Source organism: Zingiber officinale, chromosome 3A, assembly GCF_018446385.1.
Source record: "Zingiber officinale cultivar Zhangliang chromosome 3A, Zo_v1.1, whole genome shotgun sequence".
Classification (NCBI taxonomy): domain Eukaryota; kingdom Viridiplantae; phylum Streptophyta; class Magnoliopsida; order Zingiberales; family Zingiberaceae; genus Zingiber; species Zingiber officinale.
In genome coordinates this window covers 141,247,997-141,267,003 of record NC_055990.1, presented here as the reverse complement: position 1 = coordinate 141,267,003, position 19,007 = coordinate 141,247,997, and the positions used below count along the sequence as shown (strand labels likewise).

Below are 19,007 nucleotides of genomic sequence, written 5' to 3'. Positions count from 1 at the left end.
GCCAGGTGAAAGACCTAGTGAGTGAAGCTAGGCAATTGGGAAAGTCCTGGTGAGTGAAGCCAGGCAGGAGAAATCCAGATGGGTCAAGGTTGACCAGACATCTGGTGAGAGTCCAAGTAGGTCAAAGGAATTGACCGGATACTTGGCACGAGAAAGAAAAATCCAAGTAGGTCAGAGGGGTTGACCGGATACTTGGCAAAAAGATAAAAGTCCAAGTGGGTCAAAGGGATTGACCAGACACTTGGTGAGAGAGTCCTAGCTGGTCAAGGGTGACCGGATGCTAGGTCTTATGTACCAACAAGTCATGGTTGACTAGATGTTGGTATAGGGGGCTTTGGACTTGGCTTTGGGCAAAAACCAAGATCTGGATTGATCAGCCGATTAATCCAGCAGATTTGGATTGATCAGCCGATTGATCCAGCAGATCTGGATCGATCGGCCGATCGATCCGGTGAGTCCCGGCGAACAGAACCCCTCTGGATCGATCGGTGGATCGATCCAGAGGTCCCAATCGATCAGTGGATCGATTGAGAGCTGGTGTTTATGCGCGATAAGCCCTGGATAGATCCACCGATCGATCCAGGCTATTCCAGAAAGCACAGAGGCGCTCTGGATCGATCCGTGGATCGATCCAAAGCCCCCCCGATCGGGATCCGACCGTTGGCGTCGATTTAAGCCGCAGGCGTTCATTTCCTTCGGTAGAACTTCACTGATTCACTCTAGATACTCTCCAGCACCTCCATAGCTCTCTCCAAGCTCCAGATCGCCAGTTCTTGAAGATTCTTGGTGGCTTTTTCAAGTCAAGAGGCGGATCAAAAACAAGAAGAAGAAGTTAGGGTTAGGGTTTTTATTGTACATCTTGTAAGCTTTTGCTTATCTTGTATTTCTCTTTCTTCTTCTTGTATTGAGAGTGTTGTAGGTCTTCTCCGCCTTTGGTAGTTACCATAAAGGAGTGTTATTCATATTGGAGGGTGCGTGAGTAGGTGTGGATCCTTGGACTAGTCACCTCTTGTGAGGTGGATACCAAGTAAACCATCCTTGTTAGCGTTGTATGCTTTTGTTTCTTATATTTCCGCTGCATACCATCAAAGAAACGAGCAACGCCAACGACGAGCACGCGAAGAGCTATTCACCCCCCCCTCTAGCTACTTTTTGGTCCCAATAGGAGAAGCCTCTTACAATATTTGAAAAGCTCAGAAAAGACTAGAAAATTTATTACAGCAGTTGTTGTTGATTTTCTAAGTCCAGGGATCTTTTTATAGCCCCTGGGAAATCTCATCCGAAGCTTGAGAACGCCTCCAAAGGATTTGGATGGCACCTCCATCGTGGTGCAGTGGATAAAACTTTATCCACTGCAAAGGGCTAGTTTGGCCTGGTCGAGGGCACCCTCGATAGGCATGGAGGACGCATGGAGGGCGCCTCCCTTGCTTATGGAGGACACCCTCCATGCTTATGGAGGGCACCCTCCGCCTGAAGCAGGCGAAGGTGTATGGGGCGCCTTAGAGGCATCTTCAATCTCTGTTGAGGGTGCCTTCAGCAAGTTTGCTTAGCTCCTTTCGCTCTCCTGTTGCTCCAATCGTCTGGGTGATTGTGGTCAACCGAAATAGGCCTCACACGAACTTAATTTTCGACCTTTTCCTCTAGCAGACTTCCGCTCCAGCTTCTCGTCCCTCAAATGTTGCGCACGTTTTTTTCATCCACCGATGTACTCTTCTGCATCATCTCGTCTCTCGGACGCACTGAACCCGTTGACTCTCTCCTGTGCCGTCTTTCTCGTTAGCCGCGTCTTCCGTTCGACTTCCTGTGCTCTAAGCCTTTGCACACTTAGACACAGAGATCAAAACCAAGCAGGACCTAACCTAACTTAGCTGATTACACCAAAACAACTACGGAGTCCAATACCTATCTCGTTAATTAAATTAATTAATCTTTAATTAATTAATAATTAATTTCCCTGCTGCCCCGTTCATTAACTGGTTAATTAATTCATTAATTTATTTTATAGTAAAATTATTCCTAATCAAATTTTCATTTCCTTTTAAATAATTTCACATTGATATTCATACCTATATTATTATTTTTATTTATTTAAAAAATTAATTTATGATCCGTCTATATCCGTATTTAATTTATTGATTATGAAAATTAATTTTCCAAAGCACGAGCATCACGGTGTCATCTCAAGCTCCCACGTGAATGGCCTGAATTGTGCGAGAAGGAAGATAAATCCTTCAAATCTAATTCACACATCATCAAGGAATAAAAATAAGTTTTAATCCTCCCCGTGTAACGAGTGAATCATCGATCAATTTTAATCATCAATTCTAAATGATAATACGGATGATGATATTGTTTTATGAACTTGCATGAAAGTAAATCACTAAGAAAAAGAAAAAAAAAAAGAACAATATTATAGATTTTGATGTCGATATGTGTACTTTAGATGTCTTTATAAAAGTTACATTTTATTTTATAAAGTGACAATAGACTTTTAGCCTTCACCTTATCAATATTTAATTTTTTAGATATTCGATTGAATTAGTTCTTTGCCTAATTTTTCTCCTACTTTAAAAACATTTCAAGTTATTTGTACTAATAAATTTTGAAGGGAAAAAAATAGAATAAGTTGCGCTATTTTACCAAAAGGTACATTCAAAGTTGTGGAGTTTTCAAAAGGTACACAACAATTTAGAATTTTAAATGATGCACCTACTTTAGTCCACTCATTACAAATATTAGAGTTCTAACATAATGATTTTGTATTCAATTGAGACAGATTGATTGGCTAGTAATTTCAATTGTTTTGATTAGAAAGTTTGGTGATCTACTGATATCTTAAAATCTAGAAGAACAAAATTGAACAAAATAGCATAGAAAATGTTGAGAAGTCATCAAAGGTGTCCTGATGCTAATAATCCAATCAAAACTGCCGTGTGCCCTTTTGAGTATTTCACAGTTTGAATTTACTATAAAAGTTGTTTACTTAATGTAGCAATAGTTGAATATTTCCGATAGATTTTGGACCGTTCCAACGAATGTAAAATACATAATAAAAATAAAAATAAAAATTATTAAATTATCGAACACGTTTATTATACCTACGATAACAAATTCCATAATAATAATAATAATTTACAGACGCTTTAATTGACTTTCGACGAGTCAAAGTCAAAAGTAGGCAAAGATCTCCATGGTGTCCAAACTTATGTTTCACATCCAATATATATACTTTTCTTAATTTTATATTAAAAATTTTAATTAAAAAATTTATATGAAACGTGGTATAAGTAAATTAGCGTACAGAACATTTTGAAATAAAACAAGACTTCGAGAGTCAACATAAAGTGGATGAGACACGGATAAAGTTTGTTCCATTGATCTATTTCGTAATCAATACCTCAAAATATCATGTGATAATAACTTATATTTTTACTATCGTATCATTTTGAAGAGATTTTTTATTTTATTTATCCTCTCTGGAAACACAAATGATTAAATTGATCCCATGATTAATACTGTTATTATAATAAATTATGGGGTCGATTTTCCGTTCCGTGCATGTGAAATAGATTACGGTCACTTGACCTCCTATGTAAAGGATTATTATGCTGGACAAAATTCTTGTGATGTACCTCCCTTCTACATGACATGGGATAATTTTATTCCTAAAGGGGTTTCAAAGTGAGGATTAACATCTTTTACTGTTATACGAGGGTCGTCCACTATGATTGTGCACCATGGGTGTTCAAGTATATGTATATATATACCTTTTTTTAATTTTTAATCAGAAAGACATTTGATCATATCATCTTCTCTTATAATTACATAGTTGTCCTTAGTATTTTTGCTATATGCATTTTATCCCATCTGAAATTGGTGAAAATCGGACTACTAATGAGATAGCTTCAAAGTTAACTCAAGAAGACCTCGAAGGGGGATCACTTGCAATATCATCAGGTAGAGGAGGAAGAAGAAGTATTAGTAAGTAGGTTGGGGGGGTCCTTGACATATCCACTCTGATGCCTAAGTTGCGAAGTGAAGGAAGGTGTTGATAATGAATAGTAGAAGAATATGAGATAAGATAGCATAAAAGTTCCTATGTTTGCGGGGTGGGACCCTTTATAATAGTTTTATAATCCTTATGTTAATGAAATATAATATTAGGATAAGGAAAATGTCTCATCATTATTTTTTTTTATTACATAGTCTCGTCGCCCATACACTACTCATATCCCGTATATGTAAAAAATAATGTCCAATGTGCTTCTAACAATTCCACGCACAACATTAATTACAAAATGAGCTCATGAGCCAAAGGGCCCATTAGATTTTTTGGGCCTAGCCCAAATAGTGGGATAATGGGTTGGTAAAAGGGAGTTCAATCTCTGATCATGGAGTGACGGGTCTACTTATATGTTCGTCCATTTTATAGGAAGCTGAAGGGTGCTAAGTCTCTAGAGTCAGAAGGATCTGATCAAATGGTAGTCCCTGAGCTAGTGGAGTGAAGTATGGGGGGAACATGACCTATGAGATCAAGATTGTCCGATCGGATGGTAGTCTCTAAGTTAGCATAGTGAAGTACGGGGGGAGTATGACCCGTGGGATCGAGGTTGTCCGATCATATTGTAGTCTCTGATGTCTCAATTGGCAATTCACTCAAATCGACCTACCTTAGACTTTGACTGCCACATTAATCGAAAGATTGACTCCTATGTGGGAGCCACCTATAATATTTATATTATAGCAATTATGGTTCAACAATATTTATATTATAGTAGTTAACTTGATAAAAAATATTCACATTGTAATAATTACGATTTTATAATTACTATAATAACAATTATAATTTTGTAACTATTGTAACACGCTTGATGATTCATGATTATTAATGTATATGATGGGAGTTTGATGGTGGCTGCGTGATTTTACAAGGGTTTAGTAGGGTTGTTTGCCCTTTGATAAAAAAGTTTTTTAAAAAAAATCACCTTTTAATGATTCCAATAAAAAGGAGCTATTTTAATTTTTGTCATATTTTTTATGGGCCGAGTCCAATATTTAATAGCTTATTGAGTCGAGCCCAATAATTTGGTCCGGCCCATTATTTGATTGATGCTCTATCCACTCCTCCTCGCAAACCCTCTTCCAATCCATGGCGGACTCGGAGTTGGGGAGGTGATCCAATCCTTCTTCTTCCTGCTCCTCGTCGGACATGGAGGTCACCGCTCCGACCTCTCTCCGCTACTCTCCCCTACCACAAGCCCCATCTCGGTCAAGATCACTATTCTCCTCCATATCCTGCAAATCTTCCATCCCTCGCAACTCCGCCAACGCACCAAGAGAGGATCCCGAGGAGGAAGCTAAGAAGCATTGCTCCCGTCTGGTCGAGGTCTCTGCGACCCTCACTGTGATTGCCGCCTCGCTCCCCCCGGCTCCTGCTGACGCCAGAGTCGCAGAGAAGAAGTCTAGGGCGAAGCGCCAGGCCGAGGCCCTCTCCCCCGAGGAGATCGGGCAGTGGTCCCGCGGCCTTCCCACGGTCGGAGAGCGCATCCCGTACACGGAAATTTTGAACTTTAATGAGGAGGGGAAGCTGCTGCACGTCGTGAAGCCACCTTCGGTCAGCCTGAGGCAGTGGCCGGAAGCGGTGCTCGTTGTGCTTGATGATTCTAGGGTTCTTCGGACGGTGCTGCCGACGGAGGAGAGGGATGAGAGGTTTTGGGAGTCGTGGGATCGGTTAAAGTTGGATTCTTTTTGCGTCAATGCTTATACCCCTCCCGTCCGAAAGGCTAAGCTCCCCACCTCCTACTTGGGATGGTTGGCCAAGGTTCCTGATTACTTTAGGTCGACCGTAAAACCGAAGCCCAAGTCTAAGCGTTCGTTGGAACTTGAGAATGCCAGGAAGGAACTGGCTGAAAAGCGGAGGGCCCAGTTGGCCAGAGTGAGGCAGGAGAGAGAGGCCATGGTGAAGGCTATTAAAGCGCACAAAAAGGCAGAGGTAAGAAAAAAAAGGCTGGAAATTAAGAAGGCCAAGTACGAGGAATCGCTTCGCCAGGCAAGGGAGAATTATCAGCAGATGGCATATATGTGGGCAACTATGGCAAGGGACAAGAATGTCGTCACTGCTGCTGGTTTCTTTATATTTTTCATCTTCTATAGGACTGTTGTGCTTAACTATAGGAAGCAGCAGCAGGACTATGAAGACAGGCTGAAGATTGAGAAGGCTGAGGCAGAGGAACGGAAGAAGATGAGGGAGCTGGAGAGAGAAATGGCTGGACTCGAGGGACCAGGGGAAGATGAAAACGACGAGAAGGGAGGCGAGCAGAACCCTTACATGAAGATGGCAATGCAGTTTATGCGATCAGGTGCTCGGGTGAGGCGAGCACACAGCAAGCTGCCACAGTACATGGAGAAGGGACTTGATATCAAGTTTAGTGATGTTGCTGGTCTTGGGAAGATAAAACTGGAACTTGAGGAGATTGTCAAATTCTTCACACTGGGGGAAGTTTATAGGAGAAGAGGAGTCAAAATTCCAGGCAAGTGGCCTCACACCCTCTTTAGATTGTTATAATTCTTTCGTTCTCCTTCTATTCTCAATGTTATCTTATCATTAGTAACTTCCTTAACAATGTGAATGGATCTTGAGAAATTTGATATGAAATTGCCTGATATATATATTTTTTCTTGAGGAGCTTAAAAAATTGATTTCACTAGAAGCATTCTACTACAAATTTTTCAGACGTTATTACTTCTTGAGTGTTCTATAAACCGACCTATGTGGCAACATATACATATACAAATGAGGACCCCATTCATATCCATTTCTGGTTCAAATGTGAGGTAATACAGTCTAGGTAACTAATCAATATGCAGTCTTGGCAGTCTTATGTTCAGTCTAGTCAGGCCATCATCTGAGAGTCATATATGGCAAAGTCCTTGGATAATCCCAAAATTAAATTGATTAAATTAAATACAACCACATAAAAATAGTTTGATCCAAGGTATAAAAAGGCATTTATGAATCACATAAATTTATACGAATAAAAAAGATATGTATATCAATTTGCATAAACTTATATGTCATACTTGTAACATAGTTAAATTATTATAATATATTAATATTTATTAATTAGATATAGTTTTTTTTTGTGCGCAACGGCACTCCACACTTGTGACTTTTCAGCCCTTAATTTACTACTCGTCACCAGATCACGATGTCGGCGAGGCTGCAACTGGAAAAATTGTCTCACATGTTTTCTCCTCTATGAATTTCATGCGAGTCGTTTACATGACTCTTAGGGATCCCTCCGCTTTTCCTCCCTTAATTCCTTGTCAATTTCACTTGTTTTCTAATAAAAAAACTCAGTTCCATTTATGATATCTTCCTTGTCTCTGCTTTTCCTCCTTGATTTTGATTCTAGATTGCAAATTTGTCTTCATTCATGTTGAATGAAACAACTTCGAGGAGGAAGAGGAGGAGAAAGATGAAGAGGAGTGGAACTAACTCCTTTGTTTGTGCCTGTATTGATGCCATTTCGTGTCTCAGTGCGGGAGGAGAATGATAAGTAGCATTCAATTAAAATCCATATTGAGAAGTGAGTTCGTAGGCCTTTGTATGTAAAGGTTTATGAAGTTGTAAATCCCACTAGTCTGCCTATATCTTCTCTTAGTGCCATTAAAGTTATTTGCAGTTTGCTCCTCAGTTCTATCCATTACTTCATAAATATAGCCCATAGTTGGTTTCACATCACCATTCACTAGACGAAACACTTTCACTAGTGGAGTCACACACTTCAAACAAAACTTCATCAACTTTCAAAATTGTGAATCACACCTTATAGTTTCTTCCCTTCTAATCTACTTGCAAACAAACTTGTAATCAATAATTTAGAAGCAAACATGGATCTAAGTGTGGTTTTCATCTCTCCCATTGTTTGTAGTATAAAGTATGCTGTAGCAAATCTCGTGACTGCAGACCTCACCAATTCATTTCCCCTAGCAAATATTCTGTATAAATTGATGACTAAAGTATGATGATAAACAGAGACTATGATCCTCTTTACATTAGCTATAGTATCATATAAAAAACAAGCATCAGCAAGAATCAAATCTAAGCAGTGTGCATCACAAGGTGACCAAAACAACTTGATCCTTTTCTTGCTTCTAATAAACCGGCGAAATGCCTACTAGTTAAATGCACACAACTATCTGTCAACACTGGACTTCGAACAGTCAGTAGTTGGCACACAACTATTAACAAGAAAATGAATTATGAGCCAAATCTAAATTTTAATATCTTCCTGAGTTTTCATCCTGTCAGAGAATCAGAACCTAACTGATTTGAATGAAATTGTCCGATTCGGCCTGCTGATTCAGATCACTGGGGATGTGAATTTTAATGAATGGGACAATTCAAATCATGAATTGTCTGATTATGATAACCATATACGCAATGGCTCCGCTATCAATTTTATGCACTATTTGAAACCTTGTCTTCCTCTACAAGTGTTGCACTGGCACTTTAGTTTGCAGGCAAGGCATTCAATATGAAGCATGGTCTCACATTTCTCTTCATTCTGCTTTTTTTCAGGGGGTATACTTTTGTGCGGACCTCCTGGGGTGGGTAAAACTTTATTGGCAAAGGCTGTTGCTGGTGAGGCAGGTGTTAATTTTTTTTCAATTTCAGCTTCACAATTTGTGGAAATATATGTTGGTGTTGGTGCATCCCGTGTTCGTGCGCTTTACCAAGAAGCAAAAGACAATGTAAGACCTGTTAAGTTGCTTTTATCTTCTTTCCTCAAAATTTCATTCAACATCCCACATTAAGTAGTGAATGATGTGTTGGTCCCTTGGAGGCCGGCAAGAGGAGGTGAATTATCCTGCACAATAAAAAGAAAGACCTTTCTCGAACTTATAGTTTGATAAAATTAAGACCTGTATAAAAAGAATTAACAAATTAATTAGAAAGAGAGAAGAGGCACAAGAGAATTCTTGATTTACAATAAAAAGATTGCTAATCCAAGACGTTGAAAAAACCTACTAATGTCTCATTCAGTCGGAAAAACCTCTTACAATGTTGACAGCTCACACAGTAGTAGAACAGACAAAGATATTGTAAAATTGATTGCAAGTGATGATTTCTAGTTACTGAGATCAGGGCTGTATTTATAGCCCTGATCGGGGCACCTGGAAGGTTTTAGGCGCCTGGATATGGATAGAATTTTATTCTCATTGCAACGGATCGCACCACGTTACGTTTCGATGAAGTTTCTGGTCAGTGCGCCTTGAAGGATTCCGAGCGTCCGGACCGGGTCGACATAGCTCCCGCTAGGCGAGGCGCCTAGGTGATCCGGGCGCCCGGTGGTTGATTTTTCGGTTCAGGTCTTCCGCTCCGGTTCCGCTCGCTTAGGTCCGGGTCTTCCGTTCTAGCTCCACTCGTTTGGGTTATTTCGGCCAACCGGAATCGGGCTTACCTAACCTATTTTCCGTCTTTCTTGAGCAACCTTCCGTTCCGGCTTCTCGTCCCTCGGAAACGCTGCGCTCTTCCTTCTCGTTTGCCAGCATACTCATCCGTAGCATCTCGTCCCTCGGATGCATCGAGACCATCGACTTTCTCCCGTGCCGTCATTCTAGCTAGCTGCGTAGTTCCTGCACACTTAGCTACAAGACATCAAAAACATAACAAGACCTAATTTGACTTGGTTGATCACATCAAAACTACCATGGGGTACTTACAATCTCTCTTTTTGACGTGAGCAACCCCAAGTTAAGTTAGGGTAAACCACAAACAAATAACAGTTATAAAATTGCAAATACAAAATAAAAAATGTACCCTCCCCCTAAACTTAATCTCTAATTCTTCTTATTTGATCACATTAATAAATTGAAACAAAGTTAGGGAAAAATATAGTGACTATCATTTAAAAAAAATCAAGAAGTTTTAAGTTTTGAAAATCTGGATGTTTCAATTTATAAACTATTTTTGAAAAATTAAATAAAAAAAATTTTAGACTTGGAAAAATTTAAAAATTTTTTGTAACAATTGAACGGTCATATATAAAGCATATATAAAATTATAAAAAAAAATTTATATTATTTTAAGCAGAAATAAATTCTTTTCTACATAAGACATATTTTAAAAAAAATACTTAAAAATAGTTATTAATCTTGAAAAATCTTGAAATATTTTCTGAAAATGTATAATAGCAAGTAACTTTACAGAAAAAAAAAATTTCAAAAATAAAATTTTTGAGAATTTTTAAAATTAAAAATTTTATTTGGATAAATAATTTATAAAAAATTCACCTAATGGTCAAAAAATTTAGGAAAATTTTTTTAGATAGAGAAAATAATAAAGTTTCACAGAAAAATAAATTTTGCAAAAAATAACACAGCAAGATATTTTTAAATCGAAGAATACGAATTTTGTTAAAAAATTCATAGAAAAATAATGCAACGATAAAAAAAATTCAAAAATTTTCTATAGATGAATAATAAAATTTTATTTCCTGAAAAAAATTTAATTTTAATTAATTTCTAACAAAAATTATGCAGAACAATTTATTTGATAATTCTAAGCAAGAATATGAAATCAAAATAAAACATGCATAATGATTTTGGAACCCAATATAGGTTCTTCCAACTGGGTTAATCTAAAATTTCTTAGATATATATTTTGTTGATAATTTTCTAATTTGACCCTTATGATATCTAAAGTGTCAGTTTAGTCCATTATATTTTCTAACTTGTTGAACATGTGAGTATGTATAATTTTTAATTTCTTCTTTCAATTTTTCATTTTTCATTTTTATCTTGTCGAAATCCTCTAGTCGACAAGATGTTGCTAAGGTTAATTGTAACTCTTCATTTTCATTTAATAATTTTTATTTTCTATCTCTAATTTGCAAGAACTCTTCGACAGCATTTTTATAAATTTAAATACTTAGTCAAGAGGTAGGAACTGTACCTGACTTACCTTGTCGATTTTTGAATCTGAAGCTCCCCCTGTAGAGCTGCTTTCTTCTAATGTTGCTCCTCTTGATGTTCATTGCGGAAGAGCTTGCTTCATCGTCTTCATCTTCTTGGTATCTTGCCACTAGCACAAGTTCGGCGATGACTTTGATCGTTGACTCGGACGACATTTTGTGCCACGTTGCTTTTAGATTTCGATGCTTTGCTTGGACTGGTCTTTTGTCCTTGTGCTTGTGCTTGTGCTTGTGCTTGTCTTTCCTTTTTAATTTAGGGCAGTTATCTTTCATATGCCTTTCTTCATTGCAGTGGTAGCATCTTACCTTTCTTCTTCTTCTTTTATCCTACACTTGATTAAATTTATTAGTTTTAAATAACTTTTTAAATTTCCTTATCATGAAGGCTGTTTCGCAAGGGATGTTTCGGACTCTTGTTCGTCAGTTTTTGCCTTAAGGGCAATGTTCTGTGTTGTCTTCATTCTTAGACCTGCATTTCTAGATTCCTGAATCTCAAAAGTTGAAAATAACTCCTCTAAATCACTTACCTCTAAGTCCCTTGAGATGAAGTACGCATCTATTAGGGTTGACCATTCCGGAGTCTTAGGAAATGCGTTAAGCGCACACCCTAGCGAATCTCGGTTGATTACCTTTTCTCCGAGACTCGTGAATCCGGTGATGAGCTCCTTGATTCTTGAGTGGAGGTATGCGATGGTTTCTCCTTCCAATCGGAGGTTGTAGATCTGGTTCCGGAGCAGGTCCCATCTCGCGAGTTTGGTTTCAGACGTACCTTCGTGTAGCTCCAGGAATTTCTTCCAAAGTTCCTTTGCTAATTCATAAGCGCCGATTCTGTTGACTTCTTGCGGAGGTAGCACACTCAGTATATGGAATTTGACTCGTCCATGTGCTACGAAATCTGCTTGCTCCTTCTTGGCCCATTGATTTTCTTCTTTGTCTTTCGTAGCTACAAAACCATAGTTTAAGATTAGTAATAGATCAAAATCCGTTTTGAAGAATACCTCCATCTTTCTTTTCCCAATCGTGAACTCCCTCTCGAACTTAGGCGGGTAGATGCTTGGTCTGACCATCTCTTGTGCTTCGGTTAGTCCTTCTGAAGCGAACCTGACTCTGATATCAATTGTTGGTCCCTTGGAGGCTGGCAAAGGGGGGGGGGGGGGGGAATTGACTTGCATAATAAAAAGAAACACCTTTTTGAACTTATGGCTTGATAAAACTAACACTTGTATAAAAAAATTAACAAACTAATTAGAAAGATTGCTAATTTAAGACGTTGAAAAAGACTACTAGTGTCTCCTTCAAGCGGAGAAGCCTCTTACAGCATTGACAACTCACACAGTAGTAAAACAAACAAAGAAATTGATTACAAGTGATGATTTCTAGCAGAGCTGTATTTATAGTCCTAATTGGGGCACCTGGAAGGGTTCAGGCGGCTGGACGCTGATAGAATTTTAGCCTCGTCGCAACGGATCGTTACACATTGCGTTTCGATGAAGTTTATGGTTCGGGCGTTCGGAAGGGTTTCGGGCGCCCGGACCGGGTCGACACAAACCTCGCTGGGCAAGGTGCCCAGGGGGTGCCTAGGTGATCCGAGCGCTCGGGCCGTCCGGACGCTTGGACTTGGTCCAGGTGCCTGGTTGACTTTTGGGTCCGGGTCTTCCGCTCTGGTTTCGCTTGGGTCCGGGTCTTCCGCTTTGGTTTCGCTTGGGTCCGGGTCTTCCGTTTTGGTTCCGCTCGCTTGGGTGATTTCGGCCATCCAAAATATGGCTCACCTGAACCAATTTTTCGTCCTTCTCGAGCCACATTCCGCTCCGGCTTCTCTCGGAAACACCGCGCGCTTCCTTATCATCCGCCAGTGTACTCTTCCGCAGCACCTTGTCCCTCTGACGCACCGAGTCTGTTCTCGCCCGTGCTGCCCTTCTACTAGCTTCGTCTTTCTCTCGACCTCCAGTGCTCCTATGTTTCTGCACACTTAGACACAGGGCATCAAAAATATAACATGACCTAACTTGACTTGGTTGATCACATCAAAACTACCATGGGGTACTTTCATGATGGTTCTTGCATTTTTGTAGCATTTGTTATTTACTATCTCTTTGCTAACTTATTGTATATTTGTATTATTTCTTCTATGCCCATTATGATAATCCAGATTGTAGTTTGCCTGTAAAATTTTTGCCTTTATTTTTGCTAGGCTCCTTCTGTTGTGTTTATTGATGAGATAGATGCAGTTGGAAGAGAACGTGGCCTTATCAAGGGCTCTGGTGGGCAAGAACGTGATGCCACTCTTAATCAGGTAAAGAGGAAAAAATGAACTACTTCATGATGTTTGTATCTTAGTATTAGTATATTTGATTTGCCTGCTTTGAACCAGCTTCTTGTCTGCTTGGATGGCTTTGAAGGACGTGGTGATGTAATCACGATAGCCGCAACGAACAGACCTGATATCCTCGATCCAGCTCTTGTGAGACCAGGACGATTTGATAGAAAAATTTTCATACCAAAGCCAAGTCTAATTGGTCGCGTTGAGATTCTGAAGGTATTAGCACATCTATTATGCTAATTGATTTGGCAGTGAACGCTTATAATGATTCTCTATCAAGTTTAAGATTTGCAGAATGACCAGTTTTTAGTTTGCACTAGTAGTTTCTTCTGTTTAATGGTCTTGTATCTGTTATTTGCATTAAAATAAGATTATCACCTGCTATGCATCTTATGGAAATTTTTGATTCTCTCTTTTTTGTGTTTGTTCAAGTCAAAAAGCCAGATTCTCTAGATAGCTGTTAAAAATAAGGTAGTATTTGGTTTGTCAGTGATTTTCTTCTACAAGTGCAGTTCTTGTCTACCTTGTTGCATGATCCAATGAATGACTTTGCTTATATTGTCATTATTGTTGATTATTTTTTTTTCCTAATTTTGACAAAAATGCTGAATCCTTGAAACTCTGTGCTGGAATGGCTACTTAGGTTTTATGCTGTGCTAAAGCCCTGAAATTTCTTTTGGTTCTCATGGTTGAAGTCGTATGCTGAGCTAGGTGTTGATATTTTTTAATAAAATAAAATATCGAGCACAAAACACTTAAATAATTCCTATTTGTAATCCTTTTGTATTTTGTATTTTTTTATTGTTTTCAGGTTCATGCACGTAAGAAGCCTATGGCTGATGATGTGGATTATTTGGCTGTTGCTAGTGTGACCGACGGGATGGTTGGTGCTGAGCTAGCCAACATTATTGAAATTGCAGCCATTAATATGATGCGTGATGGAAGATCTGAGGTAATTTAGTAATTGAATTTTTTAACGGGAGGGATGTTGCAAGTTTGATTTGAAGACAACCACCCCAGCCATTTTGGCTGTTGCTAGTGTGACTGATCATTCACAGCTTCCATAAGACTTTCCATAGTGACACGTAACAAGCCATTTTGAATCATGTCTTGGGATCACTTTCTCTTGACTCATCATTCACAGCTTCCTCCACTTCTCCATAAGACTCTCTTTAAAGCTGGACTTTTTACCTATCCTGTTTTACCACCAGTATTGCTGATTTATATGCTGAGGTGCATAATGGATGAGCTGTTGCAATTCTTTCCGTAACAGATTATGCCTTATTAAGTTACTTTTTCGCATCATTTTAAACTAATCTGAGATGATTTTCTATTTACATGCTCATCCCTTGTTATCTTGTCTGTTAATGATATGATAAAACAACATGGCCTGGATTTCATGTTTTGATTATTTCAATAATTCAATCTCTCTTATCACAAAAAATTACTGATTCCAATTGGATAACCTTCTAGATAGCATGTGTTGCTATCTCTAGTCACTATGTTTTGTCCTATTTCATGTTTTCTTTTTTAACTGTCAGATAACAACTGATGACTTATTACAAGCTGCACAAATAGAAGAAAGGGGAATGCTTGATAGGAAGGATAGGAGTCCAGAGATGTGGAAACGGATGGCTATCAATGAAGCATCTATGGCTGTTGTAGCTGTCAACTTTCCTGATTTAAAAGACATTGAGTTTGTATAGTCTTATCTCTATTTTTTCCTCGTGCAATTTATTTCCTATTTACTTTGTCAGAATGTCTTCTCAATGGATTTTTACTTTGCCAGTAATTATTGGCTTTTGTCCCTGGTCGACTCTCTTGGTTTAGATGAGCATAGAGTTTCTTAAATATTTTTATCTGACAAATTGATATGCTTTATGTACTATCTTGATATCAAGAACAATCTCATGCAGAATATTTGATTCAACTGTATAATAACTTTCTATATGGACGAGCTGCTATCTCAATTTATGAACTAGATTTTGTTGGGTTGACCATGCTTCATTCCATTTTCTGGTGAGTCCATGCTTCAAGTAGAGTTATCCTTGAAATGATCCTTATGAACTCTTATGGATTTGTGCTCAACCCCTTGGAATGCAGCTAAAGTGTTTTTTGCCTTTATGTAATTTGTTCCTCAATGGAATTTACATCTGCCTTGAGATGTAGCACCGTGAGAATCACTAATGATAAGGGAGTATGGACTTGGTAACTTCAACCACATTAAACCTTAGTTTTTTGCTGCCAATTTTGCTGCTTTTAGTTTATAATCAGACCACAGATTTCTTCTCAACATTTGGATATAGTGAAGCTTAGTCAGCCCGACTTCAATCACATCAAACCTTATTTTTTTTTTTGCTGCCAATTGCATTGCTTTTAGTTTAATCAGACCTCGGACTTTATTGTAACAATTGGATATGATGAAGCTTAGTAGCCCTCAAAATTTTCTCTTATATCAAGATAGGGCTCATCATTGCTGAATTTGACTTTGAAATCAAAGCGCTCACATGCATTCTTGATCAACTTGTCATCTCATCACTGAATATGCATTTTGTGGAGTCTTAGTGAGATGATTTAAAGCTTGTTTTTTCTTTCAGATAACTATTGCACCTCGTGCTGGCAGAGAATTAGGCTATGTGCGAGCCAAAATGGATTACTTGAAATTCACAACAGAAATGCTTAGGTAGATTATTGTATTTGTAAATAGAACGTTTTCTTTCTTAATGTGTCAAATATCTAAGGTGTGCAATTTTGGGGTGGGCGGGTGGGGTGTCGGGGCTTAATATTTCTTTTTCTACTTTTCCATTTTGCCCTTTTTATGGAAATGATTTTGAATTTTATACTTATGCTTGATGTAACAGCCGACAATCCCTACTTGATCATATTTCTGTTCAATTAGCACCTCGTGCTGCCGATGAAATCTGGTATGGTGAGGATCAGGTAAATCTTTGATACTAGGTTTAGTCCGTTGTCAACTTGTCATTACTAACTTGTGAAGTGTTTAATATGCTGCTGTTTGTTGCCTGCATTTTGATGATTTATTCCTTAATGTTGGGAACCATTCTGACTCAAACATAATGCAACATCATCGCAGCTGAGTACAATTTGGGCTGCAACAGCAAACAATGCCAGGTCAGCTGCCCGGCGCTTTGTTCTTGGTGGCCTTTCTGAAAAATATTACGGACTGTCTGACTTCTGGGTTGCTGATCGTATCAAAGTATCTTTATACTATTTAGTGAAATTGGAAGAGTACTACCCAGAAAAGTCTTATGACTGACAATTATACTTACAACAGGAAATTGACCTGGAGGCGCTGAGGGTACTGCACAAGTGTTATGATAGAGCAAAAGAGGTGTTTCTTATGTTTTTGAGCTCTATTTCAGTAACTTCCATTTGTATGGGTGAAAATTGCAGTTTGCTAACCGATACTTTGCAGATACTGCAGCACAATAAGGAGTTGATGAATGTCTTGACTGATCGATTAGTTGAGAAGAAAAGTGTCACCAAAAAGGAGTTCTTTAACCTTGTGGAGGAATATGGTCATCTTGAGCCTATGCCAGAAAATATTGTTGATATAAGGAAGGTCAAGCTCTCGCAGTTTCAAGAAATGATGATTGCTGGAAGCGGTTCAACTCATGGAAGTGTTGGGTGATAGTCCTGAGTACCAATATTACTTCATGCCATTCATACAAACAACTACATTCTCCTCGCGAATGCAAGGTAATTTCTCTTTTATTATTGTTCTACCTCTGAAGCAACCATTTCTTGTAATTGAGAAATTTATGCAATATTCTATTACTTTGGTACATCAAGTAGTGGATCATCTCATGCAAGATTCTCTACTGCAAATCTTTGCATTATGCATTCATTTAAATATTTATCAAAGTGAAGTCATGACATGTACATAGAGCTTAAACTGGAGAGGGATTTCTTGAGTATCGTGTATTGTTCTGTCCTTGGGATAGTTAAAAGATTTTATGACTGGTATGTCTTACCATACTTGATGGATCCAAGTTTTGGGTCGTTGAGAGGCAACAACATAAAGAATTAATTTAACATAGATGATAATTCCAATGGATGTGTGGAGCTATAGAAAGAATTAATTATGTTATTGTAACTCTAAAAACGATAAACTTAGAAAATAAATTGAGATTCTATCAACATTAAAACCCAAAATGCCATTAATAGATTTTATAGTGCCAATTATTGAATTTAGTAGTGTGAAAGTTATAAAAGGTTGAAAAAATATTGATCTAATTCTTGAAAAAATAATTTAATTAATTTGAATATCACTAATATTACAGTCTTGCATAAAGTTTATTGGAGCAAATCCCAAATCATATGTTTCTTGGTCAATAGTTGATATTTTAAAGTCATCAGTTTATTATCACCTGTTTAGTTCTTTGTTAGTTTTCATGGTGATTGTTCAGAATAAATACATTTGTATCACAGCTCACATCAGTATGTCACCGTTTACCAGGTTCGTGCTTGTTTCACCATTGTTGAAGCATCGACACCATTAGTGTCACCATCCTGATGATATTGAATCACTGGCACGACAGCTTGTGGACGATCATTCGAATAAAGAATACTGAATCTGAAGATAATTGTTCCTTTGATAATACTTAACCGAGGTGAGATTGATCGGTAAGATTTTAATTGCATTGTCTGAGATACCCCAAAAGTAATTGAACAGTTTAGTAAACCAAACGTGTGTAACAGTTAGAATGAGTGGCTTCTTGCTCAAATATTTTGCATTGTATTAATATGAATTTTGTAGTTCAGTTCTTTTTTTTTTATCAATAAATGCCTTTGTTAACTTAAATATACGGGGAAAATTAATAAAATGCCTCCAATAATTATAAAATTCTTGTCATTTTAACTATTAACACCATTTATTACTTGTCAGTTTCAGTGGAAGAATGCCACGTGTTCATCAAGTTATTATTTCTTTTAAATGGAATGAATTTGTTGGTAATCAGGGGTAGCTTATTATTCTTTACATATACGGGGGTGATATACCTCCGATTTATTTCTGTGCCGCATTTTCGTGACTGAAAGGACTCGGGGCATCTAGAATCGTTAGGGGTGTCTTGATTCATTTAGGGTGCCCCAGTGACTCCAAATACCTCCAGTTATCTCAATTATGGAAACGAGTTGGGGAGTAATATTAAGGAGTTAGTTTGCATATCCGTTCGTGCACAACTTCGTGGGTGATTGAGTGAACTCGAGGTGTTTGGAAATAATTTGGGTTTTTGGAAGTGATTAGGACATCTAGAAGGGAGTAATTTCTAGGTGTGTGAAGTTTACTCGGTGCCTATGGAGTCATGCATGAGCGGATGTGTAGCTAAAATTCCTATATAGACAATCAGTACTATTTTTTTTTTTTTAAATTTCTGATTATGTCAATAAATTTTTACTTTTAGAGTTTAGAGGTTAAGTTATAGTATTAAACATAATAAATTTTAAAATCAAATTTTTTTAGGTACTCACGGGAAGTACAAGATAAGATGTATATGATATCAAAAGTCTATATAGGCTTAATGATAGTCTGCACACTCATCGTGGACGTTACTCACAAGTCGAGGCATCTTAGATCTCGATCAATTTTATTTTTATTTTTATTTTTATTTTTGAATTTTCTAATGTGTCAATAAGATTTTGTTTTAAAGATTTAGAAGTTGAGTTATAGTATTAAGTAAAAAACC

General features: G+C 37.8%; 1 protein-coding gene across 2 annotated transcripts; it reads left to right on the top strand.

The window, feature by feature from the left end:
- Window positions 1–5,132: 5,132 nt before the first annotated feature.
- Window positions 5,133–18,124, top strand: LOC122052560 (probable inactive ATP-dependent zinc metalloprotease FTSHI 2, chloroplastic). 2 transcript variants are annotated; one of them, XM_042614141.1, is made up of 12 exons: window positions 5,133–6,530; window positions 8,585–8,757; window positions 13,171–13,272; window positions 13,351–13,515; window positions 14,111–14,251; window positions 14,841–14,999; window positions 15,897–15,982; window positions 16,161–16,239; window positions 16,394–16,516; window positions 16,595–16,651; window positions 16,745–17,019; window positions 17,780–18,124. In XM_042614141.1, the coding sequence occupies exons 1-11, from the start codon at window positions 5,210–5,212 to the stop codon at window positions 16,949–16,951; spliced, it is 2,613 nt and encodes an 870-aa protein (XP_042470075.1). In that variant the 5' UTR covers window positions 5,133–5,209; the 3' UTR covers window positions 16,952–17,019; window positions 17,780–18,124. The 2 variants fall into 2 exon arrangements, with proteins under 2 accessions (XP_042470075.1, XP_042470074.1); XM_042614140.1 differs by having other exon boundaries at window positions 16,736–17,019.
- The last annotated feature ends 883 nt before the right edge of the window (window positions 18,125–19,007 follow it).

Excerpts from the sequence above, each read along its gene's own strand:
- LOC122052560 (XM_042614140.1), top strand. The coding sequence starts at position 5,210 with ATGGAGGTCACCGCTCCGACCTCTCTCCGCTACTCTCCCCTACCACAA. Across the intron at positions 15,983-16,160 it reads TTCACAACAGAAATGCTTAG|CCGACAATCCCTACTTGATC; the intron begins GTAGATTATTGT and ends TTGATGTAACAG. Across the intron at positions 16,652-16,735 it reads GTTATGATAGAGCAAAAGAG|ATACTGCAGCACAATAAGGA; the intron begins GTGTTTCTTATG and ends GATACTTTGCAG.